The sequence below is a fragment of the Physella acuta genome, unplaced genomic scaffold (genome assembly GCF_028476545.2).
Source record: "Physella acuta isolate Inbredline_101_S28 unplaced genomic scaffold, ASM2847654v3 ptg001015l, whole genome shotgun sequence".
NCBI lineage: Eukaryota > Metazoa > Mollusca > Gastropoda > Physidae > Physella > Physella acuta.
Genome location: NW_026732532.1, coordinates 113,352 through 132,277, shown reverse-complemented (window position 1 = coordinate 132,277; position 18,926 = coordinate 113,352). Strand labels below are relative to the sequence as shown.

At 33.0% G+C, this 18,926-nt stretch overlaps 1 protein-coding gene across 1 annotated transcript; it reads right to left on the bottom strand.

Annotated features, from left to right (window-relative positions):
- Positions 1-1,718: 1,718 nt before the first annotated feature.
- LOC131954596 (mucin-2-like) lies at positions 1,719-4,293 on the bottom strand. Its single transcript, XM_059318372.1, has 3 exons — positions 2,760-4,293; positions 2,306-2,440; positions 1,719-1,834 (listed from the first exon to the last, which is right to left on the bottom strand). The coding sequence occupies exons 1-3, from the start codon at positions 4,291-4,293 to the stop codon at positions 1,719-1,721; spliced, it is 1,785 nt and encodes a 594-aa protein (XP_059174355.1).
- Positions 4,294-18,926: the final 14,633 nt, after the last annotated feature.

The following is an 18,926-nucleotide window of genomic DNA, read 5'->3' as shown; positions in this document are numbered from 1 at the left end:
GTGTATAATGTTAACTAGAGCCGTCACGTTTTTTTTTGCATCTTTGCTAGCTAAATATTGTATCCGTTAACTTATAAAATGTATGTTTATAAACATACGCTAACGAATCTTTCCTGGTTAAACGATTCATTTCAATGATTAATTATTCCATGTTACAACTGTGTAAAACATCTACTGTCCCGACTTGTTCTTTTATTCGATGATCTCAAGGCAAAAGTCGCATCTTTAAACCTTCTGTAATAAAAGAAATTAGTTATTTGCAAAAAAAAAAAAAAAAAAAAAAAAAAAAAAAAAAAATCTTTTATAGAAATTAATTTTACAATCAATGATTAAAAAAAATTCATGATGTTTTATTTATGGTGTTTTATTGAAAGTTAAAGTGTAATTGCTAGCAAAACCCACATATTATATAAACGCATTTGACACACCATTTTTTTACCCAAGTAATATTTAATTTCAAACCTGTTTAACATCGCCTGTACTGTTTGTTAAGCCCCTCTCCTACCCGACGAATAACGTCTACCACCCTCTACCCCCCCCCCCATTCGAAAGAAATATAATTTATTTAGAAAATAAATCCTTTTACCATTGACAGACCCTCCCCTGGATAATTTAAGTGTCTCCCTCCCCAATGAAAAAAAGTCTGAAAAAAAAAAACACTATCTCCATTATTGAGGTTTAGCGGCCAAAGTACGAAAATTGTAAAGGTTATAGACGTAGGGACTACCTTTAGTCTGTATGATTCTTCAGACTTTTTTCCCAGGGAGGGGGGTGTGTGTGCTAATTTTTACGGGGGAGGGGGGTGTACACTGGTAAACGTACATTTTCTTTACAAGTTCTATTTCGTTATACATTACCTAATTACTTTCAAGCTAAAATCAAGTTTAAAAAAAATATGTTTGATATTTTTGCGGCCGCTATGAAGTAAAAAAAATAATTAAAAAATGCATTGTATCCATGTAACCAATATGGACGAAGGCGTTCCCTGTAATCCTATGTTGCTAAAAATTGATTATTCCATGTTTGCAAATTCCTTACCTGAGCTAATAAGTTCAATATCACCCGGATCATCATCTTTATCGCTGAGAAAGTGAAACCAAACAGAATGAACAGTTGATAGCTCAAAATATCAAAATATCAATATATATATATATATTTGTTTATATATATATATATATATATATATATATATATATATATATATATATATATATATATATATATATATATATATATATATATTTGTTTATATATATATATATATATATATATATATATTTGTTTATATATATATATATATATATATATATATATATATATATATATATATATATATATATATATATATATTTGTTTATATATATATATATATATATATATATATATATATATATTTATATATATATATATATATATTTGTTATATATATATATATATAACAAATATATATATATATATATATATATATATATATATATATATATATATATATATATATATATATATATATATATATATATATATATATATATATATATATATATATATATAATATCCATAATCGTTAAATGTAATTTTTTCTATATTTTGTTTATATATTGAAGACTGAATATCCCTGACTCCCTACTCAAACCTAACTGGTACCTGACTCAGGTTAGAGAACATTATGGAATGTGTTACTGCTGACCGCACTGTCATGCTGTATTGAAACATACGTATTAAACTGTAATCAAACAGATTGACTGTTCTTTATCTTCACTACGTGTCATTATCAGAGCTGGTTTGATTCGAGACTTTCTGGTCGCAGTTCTAGCGCTGTACCACTTGGCCACGCCTAGCATGTTTTCAAACTACGTAAAAACTTGTTTACAGAGACGAATTTTAAACCTTAGGCAATAAGTAATTCTAACTTACCTTAGAATTCGCTTTATTTGTCGTACTAAAAAATAATTTTTAAAAATTATTAGCAAATAGAAAAATGCAATTATTTAAATAACTTGTCCTTTATGGGATAAGTTTGAAATCGTAAAAGATTATAACGAAAAATCGCATAAAACACATTTTACATTTACTTAATTTTTGTATTTTAACTAAGTATGCAAACACATATACAGGCCTATTTTATTCCCAACAGCGTATACTTATTAACATTTCCCTATAATGTTTATGTATACTAAACATTAATTTTTACAGAGAGATATAAAATATTTGCCTACGTTTAGAAAAATATTTAACTTCAGTACTAGGAGTAATAAACATGTATAAAATAAACCTTCATAATGTAATTTCCAAAGTGTAATCTCACCTTTCATAAAATGCCGCACATAAACTATAATTCCTAGAAAAATAACAGTCAGGATACTGCCTATAGCAATCGCCGCAGTAAAGCTTTTACCAGAGTCCTGTAAACCAACTTCAGCAACCAATGTTGAATTGTTTCCTTAAAAAAAAGTAATATTTCAATGCCCCAATAAAGATTATAAATGATCAGAAACAGTTCGTTGTTTTGTTTTGTTTTGTTTTTGAATTTTCTTTCCCAACATACATTTGTTTGTATTGAAAATTGCACCATAGTTTTGAATTTTTATTAGTTTAAAAACTTGACAAAGTATTTAATAAAAATACATATTCGATATTTTTACTTTTTCTATTCATTAAGTCGGGTAAATATAATATTTGGCGTCTTCAGTTGATTGAAACAATATGGTATGTTTCATGTTGGTTGTAAATAGACGATGATTTCAAAGGGAGATAAATACCTGCTTCACTTGGTGATGTAGTGTGAGTTGTCTTTGGGGTACTTGCTTGCTTAGGTGAAGCTATGATGATTTTTCTAGTGGTAGATGGTGGACTAGTTGGTGTAGTTAAAGTTGTCTTATAGGTAGTTGTTTGGTTAGTTGGTGTAGTTAGAGTTGTCGTACTGGTAGTTGCTTGGTTAGTTGGTGTAGTTAGAGTTGTAGGGGTAGTTGTTTGGTTAGTTGGTGTAGTTAGAGTTGTATTGGTGGTAGTTGTTTGGTTAGTTGATGTAGTTAGAGTTGTATTGGTGGTAGTTGTTTGGTTAGTTGATGTAGTTAGAGTTGTATTGGTGGTAGTTGTTTGGTTAGTTGATGTAGTTAGAGTTGTATTGGTGGTAGTTGTTTGGTTAGTTGGTGTAGTTAGAGTTGTATTGGTGGTAGTTGTTTGGTTAGTTGATGTAGTTAGAGTTGTATTGGTGGTAGTTGTTTGGTTAGTTGATGTAGTTAGAGTTGTATTGGTGGTAGTTGTTTGGTTAGTTGATGTAGTTAGAGTTGTATTGGTGGTAGTTGTTTGGTTAGTTGGTGTAGTTAGAGTTGTATTGGTGGTAGTTGTTTGGTTAGTTGTTGTAGTTAGAGTTGTCGTAGGGGTAGTTGCTTGACTGGTTGATGTAGGGATATATGTTTTAGTTGTAGTTGATATAGTTGATGGTGTAGTTTGATTCGTCTTAGTTGTAGTTGGTATACTTAATGTTGTAGGGAGTGTTGTCTTAGTGGTATTTGGTTGACTGGTTGTTGTGGTATTTACTGTCAAAATGGTAGCCTCTGGACTAGATTGTAATTTAATTACTTTCTTAGTGGCGGAAGTGGTAGTTGATTGACTTGAGAATGTGGTGACTATATTATTTTTATTTACTATTGTACTTGCGAGTGTAGGGAGGTATTTTTCAGCCGTAGCAGTTGTTATTGGTTGGGTAATAGTTTTCTTAGTGGTTGAGGTTGTGATGGATTGGGGAATAATTACTTTCTTAGTACTAGCAGTTGTATTTGGTTGGGTAATGATACTTTTCTTAGCTGCAGCAGTTGTATCGGGTTGTGGAATGATCACTTTCTTAGTGCTAGCAGTTCTTTTGGGTTGGGTAATGATAATTTTGTTAGCTGCAGCAGTTGCATTTGGTTGGGGAATGATTACTTTTTTACTGCTAGCAGTTGTATTGGGTTGGGTAATAAAAGCTTGCTTAGTAGCATTAATAGTGTTGGGTTGAGTATAAATATCGTTCTTAGTGGTAGTTGCTGTACTTGGATTGGTTGTGATCTTATTGGTAGGTTTTGTAATAAGAAGTGTTATGCTGTTGGTAGGTTTTATAGTGGGATTTGTAATATTAACTTTCTTAATGGTAGGATTTAAAGTGGGATTTGTAATGAAGACTTTCTTAGTAGTAGGTTGTGTAGTGGGATTTGTAATTTTAACTTTATTGGTGTTTATGTTTATAGATGGTTGTGTAATGATGATTTTCTTAGTGAAAGGTTTGGTAGTGGGATTAGAAACTTTAAATTTCATATTGGTAATGTTTGTTGTTGGTTGTGTAATGATAAATGTCTTAGTTGTTATGTTTATAGTAGATTGTATGATGTTGACTTTCTTAGTAGTAAGATTTGTAGTGGGATTTGTAATTATAAATTTCTTAGTGGTAATGTTTAAAGTGGGTTGTGTAATGTTGACTATCTTAAGTGTAGGTTTTGTAGTGGGATTTGTGTTTATATTTTTCATAGTTGTAGGTTTTAAAGTGGGATTTGTAATTATAACTTTCTTAGTGGTAGATTTTGTAGTGATATTTGTAATTACTGTAAGTTTTGCAGTGGGATTTGCAATTATAATTTTGCTAGTACTAGGTGTTGTAGTGATATTTGAAATAATAACTTCCTTAGTGGTAAGTTTTGTAGTGGGATTTGTAATTATAACTTTCATTGTGGAAGGGTTTGAAGTGGTGTTTGTAATTATAACTTTCTTAGTGGTAAGTTTTGTAGAGGGATTTGTAAATATAGCTTTCTTAGTGGTAGGTTTTATAGTGATATTTGTAATAACAACTTTCTTAGTAGTAAGTTTTGTATTAGGATTTGTGCTTAAAACTTTGTCAGTGGTAATGTTTACAGTTGGCTGTGTAATGTTGACTTTCTTTGTCATAGGTTTTGAAGTGGGATTTGTAATTAAAACTCTCTTAATTGTAGTGATTGTAGTTGGTTGAGGTATGTTGACTATGTTATGGGTAGGTTTAGTAGTAGTATTTGTAATTGTAACTTTCTTAGTGGTAGGTTTTGTAGTAAGATTTGTAATTACAGCGTCCTTAGTGGTTATGACTATAATAGGTTGTGTGATGTTGACTTTCTTAGATGTAGGTTTTGTTGTCAGATTTGTGATTATATTTTTAATAGTGGTAGGTTGTTTTGTAGTGGAATTTGTAATTTTAACATTCTTTGTGTTTATGTTTATAATAAGTTGTGTGATATTGACTTTCATATTGGTAAATTTTGTAGTGGTATTTGTAATGGTAACTTTCTTCGAGTCAGGTGGTGTAGTGATATTTGTAATTATTACTTTCTTAGTAGTAAGTTTTGTAGTGGGATTTGTAATTATAACCTTCTTAGTGGTAAGTTTTGTAGTGGGATTTGTGATTATATTTTTCATAGTGTTAGGTTTTGTAGTTGAATTAGTAATTATAACTTTTTTCGTTGTTATGTTTATAGTTGGTTGTGTGAAGTTGACTTTCATATTAGTAGATTTTGTAGTGGGATTTGTAATTATAACTTTCTTAACAGTAAGATTTGTAGTGGGATTTGTAATTATAACTTTCTTAGTGGTAGGTGTTGTAGTGATATTTGTAATAATAACTTTCTTAGTGGTAAGTTTTGTTGTGGGATTTGTAATTATAACTTTCTTTGTGGTGAATATTATAGTAGGTTGTGCAATGTTGACTTTCTTAGTGGTAGTTCTTGTTGAGGGATTTGTAATAACAAATTTCTTAGTAGTATGTTTTGTAGTGGGATTTGTAATTATTACTTTCTTAGTTGTTAGTTTTGTAGTGGGATATGAAATTATAATTTTCTTAGTGGTAGGTTTTATAGATGTATTTGTAATAACAACTTTCTTAGTAGTATGTTTTGTAGTGGGATTTGTAATTATAACCTTTTTAGTGGTAGGTTTTGTATTGAGATTGGTAATTATAACTTTCTTCGTGGTTATGTTTATTGTAGGTTGTGTGATGTTTACTTTCTTAGTGGTAGGTTTTGTAGTTGGATTTGTAATTATAACTTTCTTAGTCGTAGGGTTTGTAATTATATTTGTATTTATAACTTTCTTAGTGGTAAGTTTTGTAGTGAGATTTGTTATTATAACTTTCTTAGTGGTAGGTTTTGTAGTGATGTTTGTAATAACAACGTTCTTAGTAGTAGGTTTTGTATTGGGATTTGTAATTATAACTTTCTTTGTGGTTATGTTTATAGTAGGTTGTGTGATGTTGACTTTCATATTGGTAGAGTTTGCAGTGATATTTGTAATAATAACTTTCTTAGTGGTAAATTTTGTAGTGGGATTGGTAATTATAACTTTCTTTGTAGTTATGTTTATTGTAGGTTTTGTGATGTTGACTTTCTTAGTAGTAAGTTTTGTAGTAGGATTTTTAATTATAACTTTTTTAGTGGTAATGTCTGCAGTGGGCTGTGTAATGTGGGCTTTCTTAGTTGTAGGTTTTGAAGTGGCATTTGTAATTAAATCTTTCATAGTTGTAATTTTTGTAGTGGGATTTGTAATTATAACTTTCTTAGTTGTAATGTTTGTAGTTGGTTGAGTGATGCTGACTTTCTTAGTGGTAGGTTTTGTAGTTGGATTTGTGATTATATTTTTCTTAGTGGTAGGTTTTGTTGCGGGATTTGTAATTATGACTTCCTTAGTGGTAGGTTTTGTAGTGATATTTGTAATAATAACTTTCTTAGTGGTAGGTTTTGTTGTGGGATTTTTAGTTATGACTTTCTTAGTGGTAGGTTTTGTAGTGATATTTGTAATAATAACTTTCTTAGTGGTAGGTTTTGTTGTGGGATTTGTAATTATGACTTTCTTAGTGGTAGGTTTTGGGCTTGGATTTGTAATTATAACTTTCTTAGTTGTAATTTTTATTGTTGGTTGTGTAATGTTGATTATCTTAGTGGTAGCTTTTGTAGTGGGATTTCTTTTTATAACTTTCCTAAATGTAGGTTTTGTAGTTGGATTATTAAATAAAGCTTTTTTAGTGTTATTTTTTGGAGTGGCAGTTGTATGTTGCACTTTACAAACAAAATTTCTTTTATCGTCGCATCTAGTATCATGCCACTCATCTGAAATGCATGTAAAAGTTATTTTAAATACACATTTCGTTTGGCTATATATCAACTCAATCTTTCATTGTGTTTAAATACTTTAAAGTAAGCTGCAAGTATAATACTTTGTTATAACAATTATTTAACCTAAAAAAACGAAAAAATACTTTTTAAAATAATTTTTTTTTTACACCAACTGTGCGGCAGTCAAGCCGTATAGGAGTTCCTCAAGTTCTGTTGGATTAGTTGAATGGTAGAACAGACAACCGATAACCCGAATTATCGAGCTTCAGGGTCGACCCATTCAGGCACCCGGGGCGAACTATCAACTTTGCGTCCCCCCCCCTATATTTATATACTTATTCATTTTGGCTAAAATGCCCCCATCCCCTGGTTGTAAATTTATTCATATTGGCATCCCCTCTCCTTACCCCCCCCCCCCCAAAAAAAAAATCATTGTCCTTAACGGTTTTTATGTTAGTGTCGCACCACTGACATAGACAACAGTTAATTCAGTCGGTAAAGCTAAGTAACAGTCTATTTACATTTTGTCCCTACCCGTTTCAGCGCCCGCTTAAGGTCTGCGCCAGGGACGGACTCCCCCATCCCCCCCCCCCCCACTCCCATAGCTACGCCTCTGTCAAACTTTAAATCCTGGTTTCAATTCCGTACAAAATTCATTAGTCCACTACACTTAGAAAGGAATATATCGCACGGCGCTGTACCGACAACAATGCTCCTTTACATGCCAAGTCCAGCGAAGGTAAACTCTACTTCACCTGCTTCCATGGACCATTAGTTACCATAGCGTACTTACAGTTAATATTTACTATACAAATAAGCAAAATACTTCACCAAATCTTAAGGCGAATGCACAAAATTCTCCACTTCTTTGAGGTTGGCCGAAATCCCATCTGAAGAAGTTGACCGCCGAGCCATCAGTCCATCTATAAAATATAATGTACAGCCCTTCTACAAAATATAATGTACAGCCCTTCTATAAAATATAATGTACAGCCCTTCTATAAAATATAAAGTACAGCTTTTCTATAAAATATAATGTACAGCCCTTCTATAAAATATAATGTACAGCCCTTCTATAAAATATAATGTACAGCCCTTCTATAAAATATAATGTACAGCCCTTCTATAAAATATAATGTAAATCCCTTCTATAAACTATAATGTACAGCCCTTCTATAAAATATAATGTACAGCCCTTCTATAAAATATAATGTACAGCCCTTCTATAAAATATAATGTACAGCCCTTCTATAAAATATAATGTACAGCCCTTCTATAAAATATAATGTACAGCCCTTCTATAAAATATAATGTACAGCCCTTCTATAAAATATAATGTACAAACCTTCTATAAAATATAATGTACAGCCCTTCTATAAAATATAATTTACAGCCCTTCTATAAAATATAATGTACAGCACTTCTATAAAATATAATGTACAGCCCTTCTATAAAATATAATGTACAGCCTTTCTATAAAATTTAATGTACAGCCCTTCTATAAAATATAATGTACAGCACTTCTATAAAAAATAAAAAACACGCTTATTGAAGACATGCTTCTTTTAAATAATTTACAACCAGTTTTAACACGGTATCGTATGGTAAACGAACTTACATTAGCGACATTGTTTATGTTTTTTTTTAAAAACAAAGATGTATGTATGGGGTCGCCTATAAATGACGTCACACTCGTAGGGGGGAGAGGGTACGTAATTTTGTGACGGTGTGTGATGAGGGTATGGTGTGGAGGGGGTTCAGATGATGTGACGTCACTTTTTTTGCATTATTGAAAAACAATGTTAGAAAACGAGTTTTTGCAGTTATTTTGCGTTTTAGAAAAGTGTTTTAATAAATTGCAATACGAATTGATCATAATACACTATGATGACAGAGTTCAGACAAGATTTTGGAAAAATATCGATGTTTTAAGAAAAATTCAACAGAAACTTTGAGGGGGGGGTTGTAGGCTGAAGTGTGACGTCATTTTAGAGGGGGTGTCTGGCTTTTTGTGACGATGTGTGAAAGAGGGGAGGGGGGTAAAAATCGTCAAAAACACGTGACTTCAATTATGGATGACCCCTAAATATATTTATTAAACTTGTTTTAAAAATAAACAACTTACTTCCACGTGCCTGTTTTCGAAGATTTGTATAAACCTATCCACACATTATGTACGCCCTGCAAAGAGACATCACCTATCCACACATTAATAAATAAAATACAGTACACAATTTTAAACTGTAAGTAAAGCAAAAAGGTTTCTAAAAAGATAATATGATATTATTCTTATATATTTCTTAAACAATTATGAAAAACAAACTTTTAAAACCGTAAATACAATATTTGGAAATTGGTATAAAGTTTCCTAAGAAAAAGTAAGAAATTATAAGGTTGTTTATTGTGCTCGTTTCATTCGCAAGATATCACAAAAAAAAAAAAAAAAAAAAAAAAAAAAAAAAAAAAAAAAAAAAGCACGATATCACTTTTGTGTCATCGAGAATTTGGGAGTGAGAGATAAGTGTATATTTTGCAGAGACTTTTTCACACGGTCAAGTTTGTTTCTGGCTATGGGTAGCTACTTCGCAGCTGAGGATTTAGCACAGTAAACTAAGCAGTCAAAAGAAACCGAGTTACCCACCTTATCCTAGTCTATTTCTTATGCCATTTTACTTTCTCCATTTAATTAATATATATAGGCCTACAATTGATGAACATATCTTTGAAACTGTGTAGAACTACCAAATAAATTATCATTACTATTTTAAATGTTAAAAAAAAAGTAAAAAAAATAGAAAATAAACAAGTTAATTAAAAAGTCTAGTGACATTTATGCGCAATTTCCTGATGTTATGTAAAAATAGCTCTGACGTATAATGCTGGGGTGTGTTCAAGCTAGGAGAACGATCGGTTTGTAGGTGTTTATGTAATTTTAAAATTTGTGACCGAACGAAAGGATATTTTTGAAAACTTTCTTCGGCAATATAATTCTAAATTATGGCAGAAATCGATTGGTAAATGTTTCAAGTCGCTAAGTGGTCTGGTTGCCGAGATATGGGCCAAAAACTGCATTTTTTCGAGGTTTTTTGGCTTTTCCGTGAAATCCAGGAAGGAATTCCGGAATTTTTTGACCCACTATCATCCTCGGAACTTGCTTAACATATTTGCTTTTGGAACTTGTCCTCGATATTGCTTTGTTGAGGAGGAGATACGACTTAAAGCTGCGAACACACATCCATTCATACATCCAGAAATGACGGGTTAATAAACGCAATTCTCCAGAATGGAAATTGCGCTAAAACAATTGTTTAAGGACTGCTATAGATATTTAAAAAGTATTAATGTTTGATTTTTTGTGTCTCATCGTACTCAATATAACATTCCGTCGCATATGATTATGTTTTTAATTTGTGTTATACCTGGTTCCAAAATTAAATTGGAAAGCAGATAGTAACAACAGACTTATTTATAACACAAAACCCGTCACGTTTAGAAAGTTAGAAAAACCCTAGAGACAATACTGAAAATAACAAACAGAAGCGCTATATAATTAGCCATTGCGCTTAGTTAATAATTTAATTAAAACTAAAAATAGATCGACGACCGGGATAAACTGACGGTAACAATTATTTACAGACACACAATGTGGACGGACCGCAATAAAACAAAATATGACAGATAGATTTACACCGTTAAGGACATTGACGCGATCTTTAAGGCAACACTTAGACGAAGATTAGGCAATACGACCATAATTTTAAATACAAATATAAAACTACGCAGCTAAATACATTGATACACTCAATGCAACCTTTGAAGGTAGGGAAAAAAATGCAGGCATAAGTAAATGCAAAGAAAAGTAGAGCGGGGGAAAATAATTATAATTTAAAAATGCCTTTCGACTGTGAACATTATAGAGAGACGGGTGATCCAAATTCTAATTTGACCGTCGGAAAAAAAAGGAGCAGGTCAACTTCCGTGTATGGGGTCGGCGTGATCGAGTCGGTAAAGCTCATGGTTGCTAAACCGAAAAGTCTCAAGTTCGAACCCTGCGGCTTCAATCCTAAACTACGCCGAGGCTTAAATTGCTACCTACCCCATTGACTGTGTTTGACAGCTGGGCAGTAAAGAGTCGAAAACCTGACCAGCCCCAACCCACCACACCACTCGCCTATTCCAGGAGGATAAACACATATTGACAACCTACCTTCACGAGTTTCACCCCCCCCCCCCTCTCTCCCTACACCCGTCCAGCCTTCATAACAACAGAAAACAACAACGAAACATGAACGAACACGCAACACATCTGGGCAGGAGACGACAAAGACGATACTGCAGCGAAGGGTAAATGAAATATATTAGAGCATATGACATTACCAGAGCTCCTTCTCCCCCCTCCCCCACCCCGAAGAAAGTCTACCGCCACCCAACCCCCCCCCACCCCCCAGCCAGCCCCCCCCCCCCCCCCCCGAACGAAATGGAATGTATATAGAAAATATATACTTTTAACAGTGTCCTCCCCCCCTCCCGAAAATTTCAAGTGCCCCGCCCCCCTGTCATAGCATAGATATATAGATTTAGACTGGACTGGTAGAGGTTACTAAGGACGGTGCGAACTTGACAGGAGACGATTTGGTGCAAGAGTATTGTGCGCGTGTTCAATAAAATATTTGTGGCGTGAGCGTGACGTGAGCGTGACGCGACAATGTACCAATGACGTAGACCGCGGCAGTGAAGTTAGATTGGGGCTAGATAAAGTAGAAGACGGACGTATTCTTTTATGTTGTGCAAATGATCTATACGTGTGCTAATAAAGTTAATGTTAGTTCATAAACGAAGTTGTTGGCATTGTTAATTAGTGTCTGGGGAACATACGAGTGATTCCCGTCCTCCTCACGAGTATAATAGTTGCCGTATGAATAGTAGTAGATCAGAGTATAGAAAGTAAAGTTTTCCTTTCAAACCTGATGGTATATGGGGCAAGTGAAGTAGAGTTCACTTGTTTCTGTGACCTCGGCATATTAAGAGATAGTGTGGTCAGCACTATGCCCAGCCGCCTTTACTTTCCCTAACGTGAGTTAGGAACCCATCAGAGTTGGGTGGACTCAGGGAAGGTCTACTGACTTGAACCCGGATTCGAACTCGAGACTTACTGGTTAGCAGTCCAGATCTCTACCGCTAGACCACTCCCATTCAGAATATAGAAGTTATATATAAACCCACCATCACACCCCCTCCCTCCCCAGTAGAAAAAAGTCTGAAAGAAACACGACGTGACACACATGAACTCGCAGAACGTTCGAGACATAGTGACCGACCTGGACGAACAACGGGGCATTAAACACGGCCTTGGCAACCACAAGACCGGTCAAAGAGAAATAACTAAAACACATTCACTCGAAGCTAAACTACAATCCCCCCCCCCCCCCCCCACCTTTCATCTGCAAAATAAATAGCAGTGGACGCATCACCTCGCTTAGCTTAACACGAGAACTAGTAGAGCCGTACCATTTATTAACCTATAAAGGGAAGCAACTGCATCAAACGTGTGCAAAAGTACAAATCTCCCCAGATATTTTTTTTCTGTTTAACTCACTTCTTAATTTTAATTTTATTTGTATTAAAATAAAGCCTTGTCAATGAACCTTTGTATCATTTTTATTTAATCTAGCACCTATATATCTTTAGCTATCGTTAAATTGAAATGTTAAACTATATTCATCCTAGCCTTCGCAAAACATATATAAGCTTTGTTTAAGTAATAATGTTGCTTTTTAAATATTCCGTTCGACATATAATAACTCGTTTCGGGTGATTTATCGCACTCTCATAACTTCTTAGATTAGATCTACCTGTAGATCTACAACAATTATTAATTTAAAACTAATAAATAGTAGATCAATGAGCTTATAGTTTTATTATAATATAGAATCTAATAAGAATACTTGCATAGGATAACAACATCATAACTGCCGCTGTTGAGTCATGGGTAAGAAGAAAGGCCGACAGGGACAGAAGAAGCTGCAGGGTCAGAAGGCCAAAGTGGCCAAACAGGCCAAGAAAAATAAAGTGGTCAAAGCCAAGACTAAGGCTAGAAAATCTCAGTCTAAAGCTGTCAAAACTAATTTGAAAAAGATGACTTTTGACAACAGTAAAAAGATTGAAGTTCTGAATGCAGACATCACCAAAGTTTTGCTGGCTCCAGCCAAACTTCAGCTGTCTGCTTCAAGTCAGCCACAGCCAGTTAACAAAGCAGACAGAGATGAGGACATGCCTGATGTTGGATCAGTGGCACAGAAGTTAGACCAAGCAGCCTTGTAGCCAAATCTCATCCTATCTAGCTCTTTTGTTCACACATGTAACATATTACATTATTGTCCTGATGATTAACCTGGTATATAGTTGACTCCCTGTGAATGTGGCTGAAGTTTTATTTTCTGTATGGATGATGATATTGCCATTAAAAGATGTTTACATTTAAAAAAAAAAAAAAAAAAAAAAAAAAAAAAAAAAAAAAAAAGGGTGATTTATCATTTATGATAAAAAAAAAAAAAAGAAAAAGAAAAAAAAGGATGATTTATCATTTATGATTATTTGACACTATTTTACTATTATTTTATGTACGGTAGGCCTACATTGGTCCACAATGTACAAAATGACTTCAATGACCCCTCCCCCTATTATACGTATTCATTTTATCATCTGTAAATTAATACTTACAATTGTTTTGTTAACTTTAAAAAAAATCAAATTGTTTAAAACATTTTCAACAATATATATATTTTTTTATTTCTTTAACTATAATTACCTTCATTTGAATTGTTGATCGACAAATCCTTTTTAGTAATGTTCACCATTTTGTTCATGTAATGATATTTTTTGAAATTTTTGAATTATGTGTATATGCTGATTATGCTGATGTAATTATTTCTATTTGAAAATAAAAGTATTAAAAAAAAACCACTATTTTAATACATGTTGTACATGTATTTTTCCTAAATCCCTCTATCAATTTTAAGTCACACCCCCAAATGTCAAGGATAATTCAACCCCTCCCCACCCCCCCCCCCCCTCACACACCTCCAGCCGATGATCCGATGAAACGCTAAACAGAAAGCCCCGCTAAATACAACACCCTTCCCCCCCCCCCAAAAAAAAAATAAAAAAAAAATAGCTAGACCCTCAATTATTTCACGATTTCTTCCAACTTTTCTCTGCTTTCGGAACAGTGTTTCTTCCAGACATTTTTCTCCGAGTGTGGGTGGGGGGCACTTGACATTTTCGGGGGTGGCGCGGACTAAAATTTCCAGGGGGGGGGGGGGGAGGGGGGCGGACACTGTTAAAAGTATATATTTTCTATACAAATTCCATTTGGTTCGTGGGGGCGGTCGACTTTCTTCGAGATGCCTGGAAAAAAACACTGGTTTGGGAACTAAAAAAAAATCAACTGAAATTGTGAAATGTGAAATTTCATTTATCTCTCTGAAACAGCACTCAAGTTAAAGGCTTTTGATATGGATCTACGATTTTGATATAATACGTATATATATATATATATATATATATATATATATATATATATATATATATATATATATAAAACACCAAGCTGTAAGCGCGCCTAACAGTCCCCTCTCTTCCTCTCTAGGCATATTCAATGCTTTAAAATGTGTGGTCATACACCTCACTAATAAAACACAGTTTTTTTACCCGACAAAGTTTTTGATATAGAATTAATGGGACAAACAAACGCAAACGTATATTGTGAACCATTTTAATAACTGGAGTTACAATAATCTGATTTTAGGTAAGAAATACTTCCATTACCTAAATCATGTTTAAGTTGAATAGATTAGACTTTGTTGAAGGCAAATTATGAAAAATAAAACTATCACATGTAAATGAACAATGCAAAAATAAAAGTTAAATGCCTGAAGTGTATTGGGCAAGTGAAGTAATGTTCTCTTGTTTCTGTGACCTCGGCATATGAAGAGATAGCGTGGTCAGCACTATGTTCAGCCGCTTTTACTTTCCCTAACTTGAGTCAGGTACCCATCACAGCTGCGTGGATTCAAGAACGGTCTTCTGACTTAAACCCGGATTCTAACTCGAGACTTACGAGTTAGCAGTCTAGCTCTCTACCACTAAATCACTAAGTCCCTTAAACATAATTAAAAATTAAAATCAAATTTCTTCCGCAAAAAAAAAAAATAATTACCAGTGAATTTAAGAAATCGATCTCTTTTTGTGATCTAAGACTGGCTAGGTTTCCTCCGAGTCTGTAGCAAAATGTTTGAGCTTCACGCCATTGTACTCGTAACTGGCCTCCGAATAGGTAGCAGTTTCCGCCATTATATATCCAATTAGACGAGGGACACTCTGGGAATAAAGAAATATCAACAGCAGAGTTATAAAACAAAAACCATAATGTGTTGGACTATCATTGGAGCTGATTCAACTTAAAGTAAAATAAAATGGTAAGTATTGGCATATATATATATATGTATATATATATATATACATACATATATATATATATATATATATATATATATATATATATATATATATATATATATATATATATATATATATATATATATATATATATATATATATATATACATACATAACGTCATATGCCGCAGCAAAGATACGCTATATAATGCACAATACATGATGAGTGCTACATGATATGGACTACAACATGTACACTAAATCATTTGTGCTACTTCATGTATACTATACCATGTATAGTATATCGTGTAGACTAATTCGATACACTAAATCATGTCCACTATATTTTTTACACTACATCGATTACACCAAGTCAAGCACACTTTATAATAAACACTACATCAAGTACATTTTACATCATGTGCACTACATCGCTTATACTACGTCAAAAACAGTACATAATGTATACTACTTCGTGTACACTATTGTACATACACTACATATTGTATACTACATCAAGTACACTAAATTATATGCATTGTATACACTACATCCGTTATGCCACATCATGTATGTACACTACATCACATTCACTACGTGAAGTACCATATGTGCCCGTACGTACGCAACAATTACCCAAAATTTCAATGCTATATTTTAAAAAGATGAAAATATCAAAGATAAACAATCATAACATATATATATATATATATATATATATATATATATATATATATATATATATATATATATATATATATTATTAATCAATTCAGTTATTGTAGTAATTTATACTTGCGTCCGTTTGATAAGAGGCCAGGATACACATGAACACCAATAATTGCTGTAAGACTCCCATAATTTGCGTTTAAGAGTTAAACGTCCGTAAATAGTTTAAAAAAATAAAAATTCTAAAATGTTGACAACAAACAGCAATAGAATAAACTCATTTTGAAAAATCGGTTACGAAATCCTAATGACGTTAATTAATAATACTCAGTGTATTTTATGAACAATATTACTAAGCTTTAAATCATTACTAAAACTAAAATTATGCTTTTAACCAAACAAAATTCGAGCTTTTATTTGTCGGGGAGGTGTTGTCGTTTTAAACCACAAAACAGGATGTGGAATGCGGTCAGTTAAATATCAGATCTAAACTGATTCGATGATAGCGTACTAGTACGTAATTAAACTAAAGTTAACAAATGCAAACAAAAATATGATGGGGTTTAGATTATAAATTGCATAAGGGTTAAAAAAAAAACAGCTAGCTAGTTTCATTTTAGCTAATTTTACTTTGGTCTAATTATACTGGAGGTAACATTATATCTGAGATATTAACTTAAATACAGTATACATCATAACATAACAAGTTTGCATTATTTGAAACTAACCTGGTACAACTATTTAATTGTTATATTATATGAGATCGATATTAAACCATTTTATTCACATTGCGCATTAACGATCAACATTATTTTAAAGGTAATTAGTGCAAGGTTGTTAAACATGTGCTTAACTAATTAGGTTGCTAAAACTATACACCGAAGCATTGCCCGTTTGGTTTAGACTAGTATCAGAGTTTATATGACGGACGTTGTATATATATATATATATATATATATATATATATATATATATATATATATATATATATATATATAAATATATATATATATATATATATATATATATATATATATATATATATATATATATATATATATATATATATATATAATATACCATGGTTATATTAAATTATTTTAAATTCGTAATTAATCATTCTAATTAATAATTTTCATTCAAGCAATAAGTTATTTTTTTAATAATATGTACTTGATAGCTTTGTTAACTGACCACACATGTGATTTGTTAACTTAACATACAACCACAAATCCATAACGTTCCACCTTCAGACCGAGCGACCCTTCGAGCAGATGAAGTAGAGGCCTTGAGTTTATTGATACCGGCATATAAAGGGGATAGTTTTTCGGCACTATGCCTAGCCACCAACACTTTATGAAACTGGAACTAGGTACGCCCTACCTATTTAGAGCTGGGTTACTCAGAAACTTCTCGCACTTTCCAGTCTAAACCACGATCCGAACTTTAGACTTTCGGGATAGCAATGACGAGCTCTAACACTCGACCACATCATCCCATAACTAACTTTACAATTTTATAGCAGACGTACTGCATAAACTTAACGTATAGCCGGTTGCTTGTAGATTTTGAAGATAGTGTAAGTACTGTGATACACAAAGTGGCATACAATGTATTGTCGACTTTGGTGAAACAGCGCTATCATAAGTGGTAGGCGTTGAAATCGCTGCATCAGTACGCAGCGCTGCGACATTCAGCGACCTATGGACTCGCCACTTGTGAGCGTGATTGTTAGAAACTAGATAGGAAATAACAACACTAGCTTTGCACATTTTTACGTGCATTGCTTTTGGTCCAGTAATGCTTAAATATCCGTGAATTAGTTAGTTCTACTTTTATATTATGATTAATAGTTTTAATGCTTGTTTTTGCGTGCAGTTTCTTCCAGCCAGAAAGTCTACCGCCCCCCCCCCCCCCGAACAAAATGAAAATTATATAGAAAATATATACTTTTAACAGTGTCCGCCCCCCCCCCCTCCGAAGATAGTCTACCGCCCCCCCCACCCCCGAAAATTTCAAGTGCCGCCCCCCCCCCCCCCAGAGGAAAAAGTCTGGAAGAAACACTGTGTGCGTGTTTTGGAGTTTAAATTGGAGAGAGGTAAATCTTGATAGATAGATAGATAGATAGTGAGAGAGAGTGTTATTAGGGCGGTGTTTTCCATAGTTTAGTATAAATCTGACGGGGTGGGCTCAGGGGCATTCTATTGAGTCAATTGACTTGAAACCGGATTCGACATCGTAACTCGAAAATCGTTCAGAATTTAAGCGACACTTGCAAAAATAATTAAATACAAATATGTGAAATTTCGTCTACTACTTTCGATTACCGGAAATCGCTCAAACATGCATAGTGAATTACACATTTGATAAAATACAAGTAAATGAAATTTCGTCATCACAAATGAAAAATTAATCAAGTCATCGTGTTTACAAAAATAAAAAACACCCAGACAAGCTAACATACTTACAAAACATTGCAAAAATAATGGTTTTCCGACTTAGGGAGGTGTACACATTTATTTTATTCTATTAAATGGGCATGTTCATTCTAAAATGTTTACCACATGTGCACCAAACTTGTACTATTTGTTGCTGAAACATATTCATCTATAACCTGTGTAACAAAAAGTAACTAAAATATTGCGCACTGTCTAATGGTGCTCAACACACAAGAACGGAAATCACAATACAACA

Coding starts and splice junctions, on each gene's coding strand:
- LOC131954596 (XM_059318372.1), bottom strand. CDS start 4,293: ATGAAATTTAAAGTTTCTAATCCCACTACCAAACCTTTCACTAAGAAA. Junction 2,441..2,759: donor TACATCACCAAGTGAAGCAG/GTATTTATCTCC, acceptor CTTTTTTTTAAG/GAAACAATTCAACATTGGTT. Junction 1,835..2,305: donor TGTGCGGCATTTTATGAAAG/GTGAGATTACAC, acceptor AAAACATGCTAG/GCGTGGCCAAGTGGTACAGC.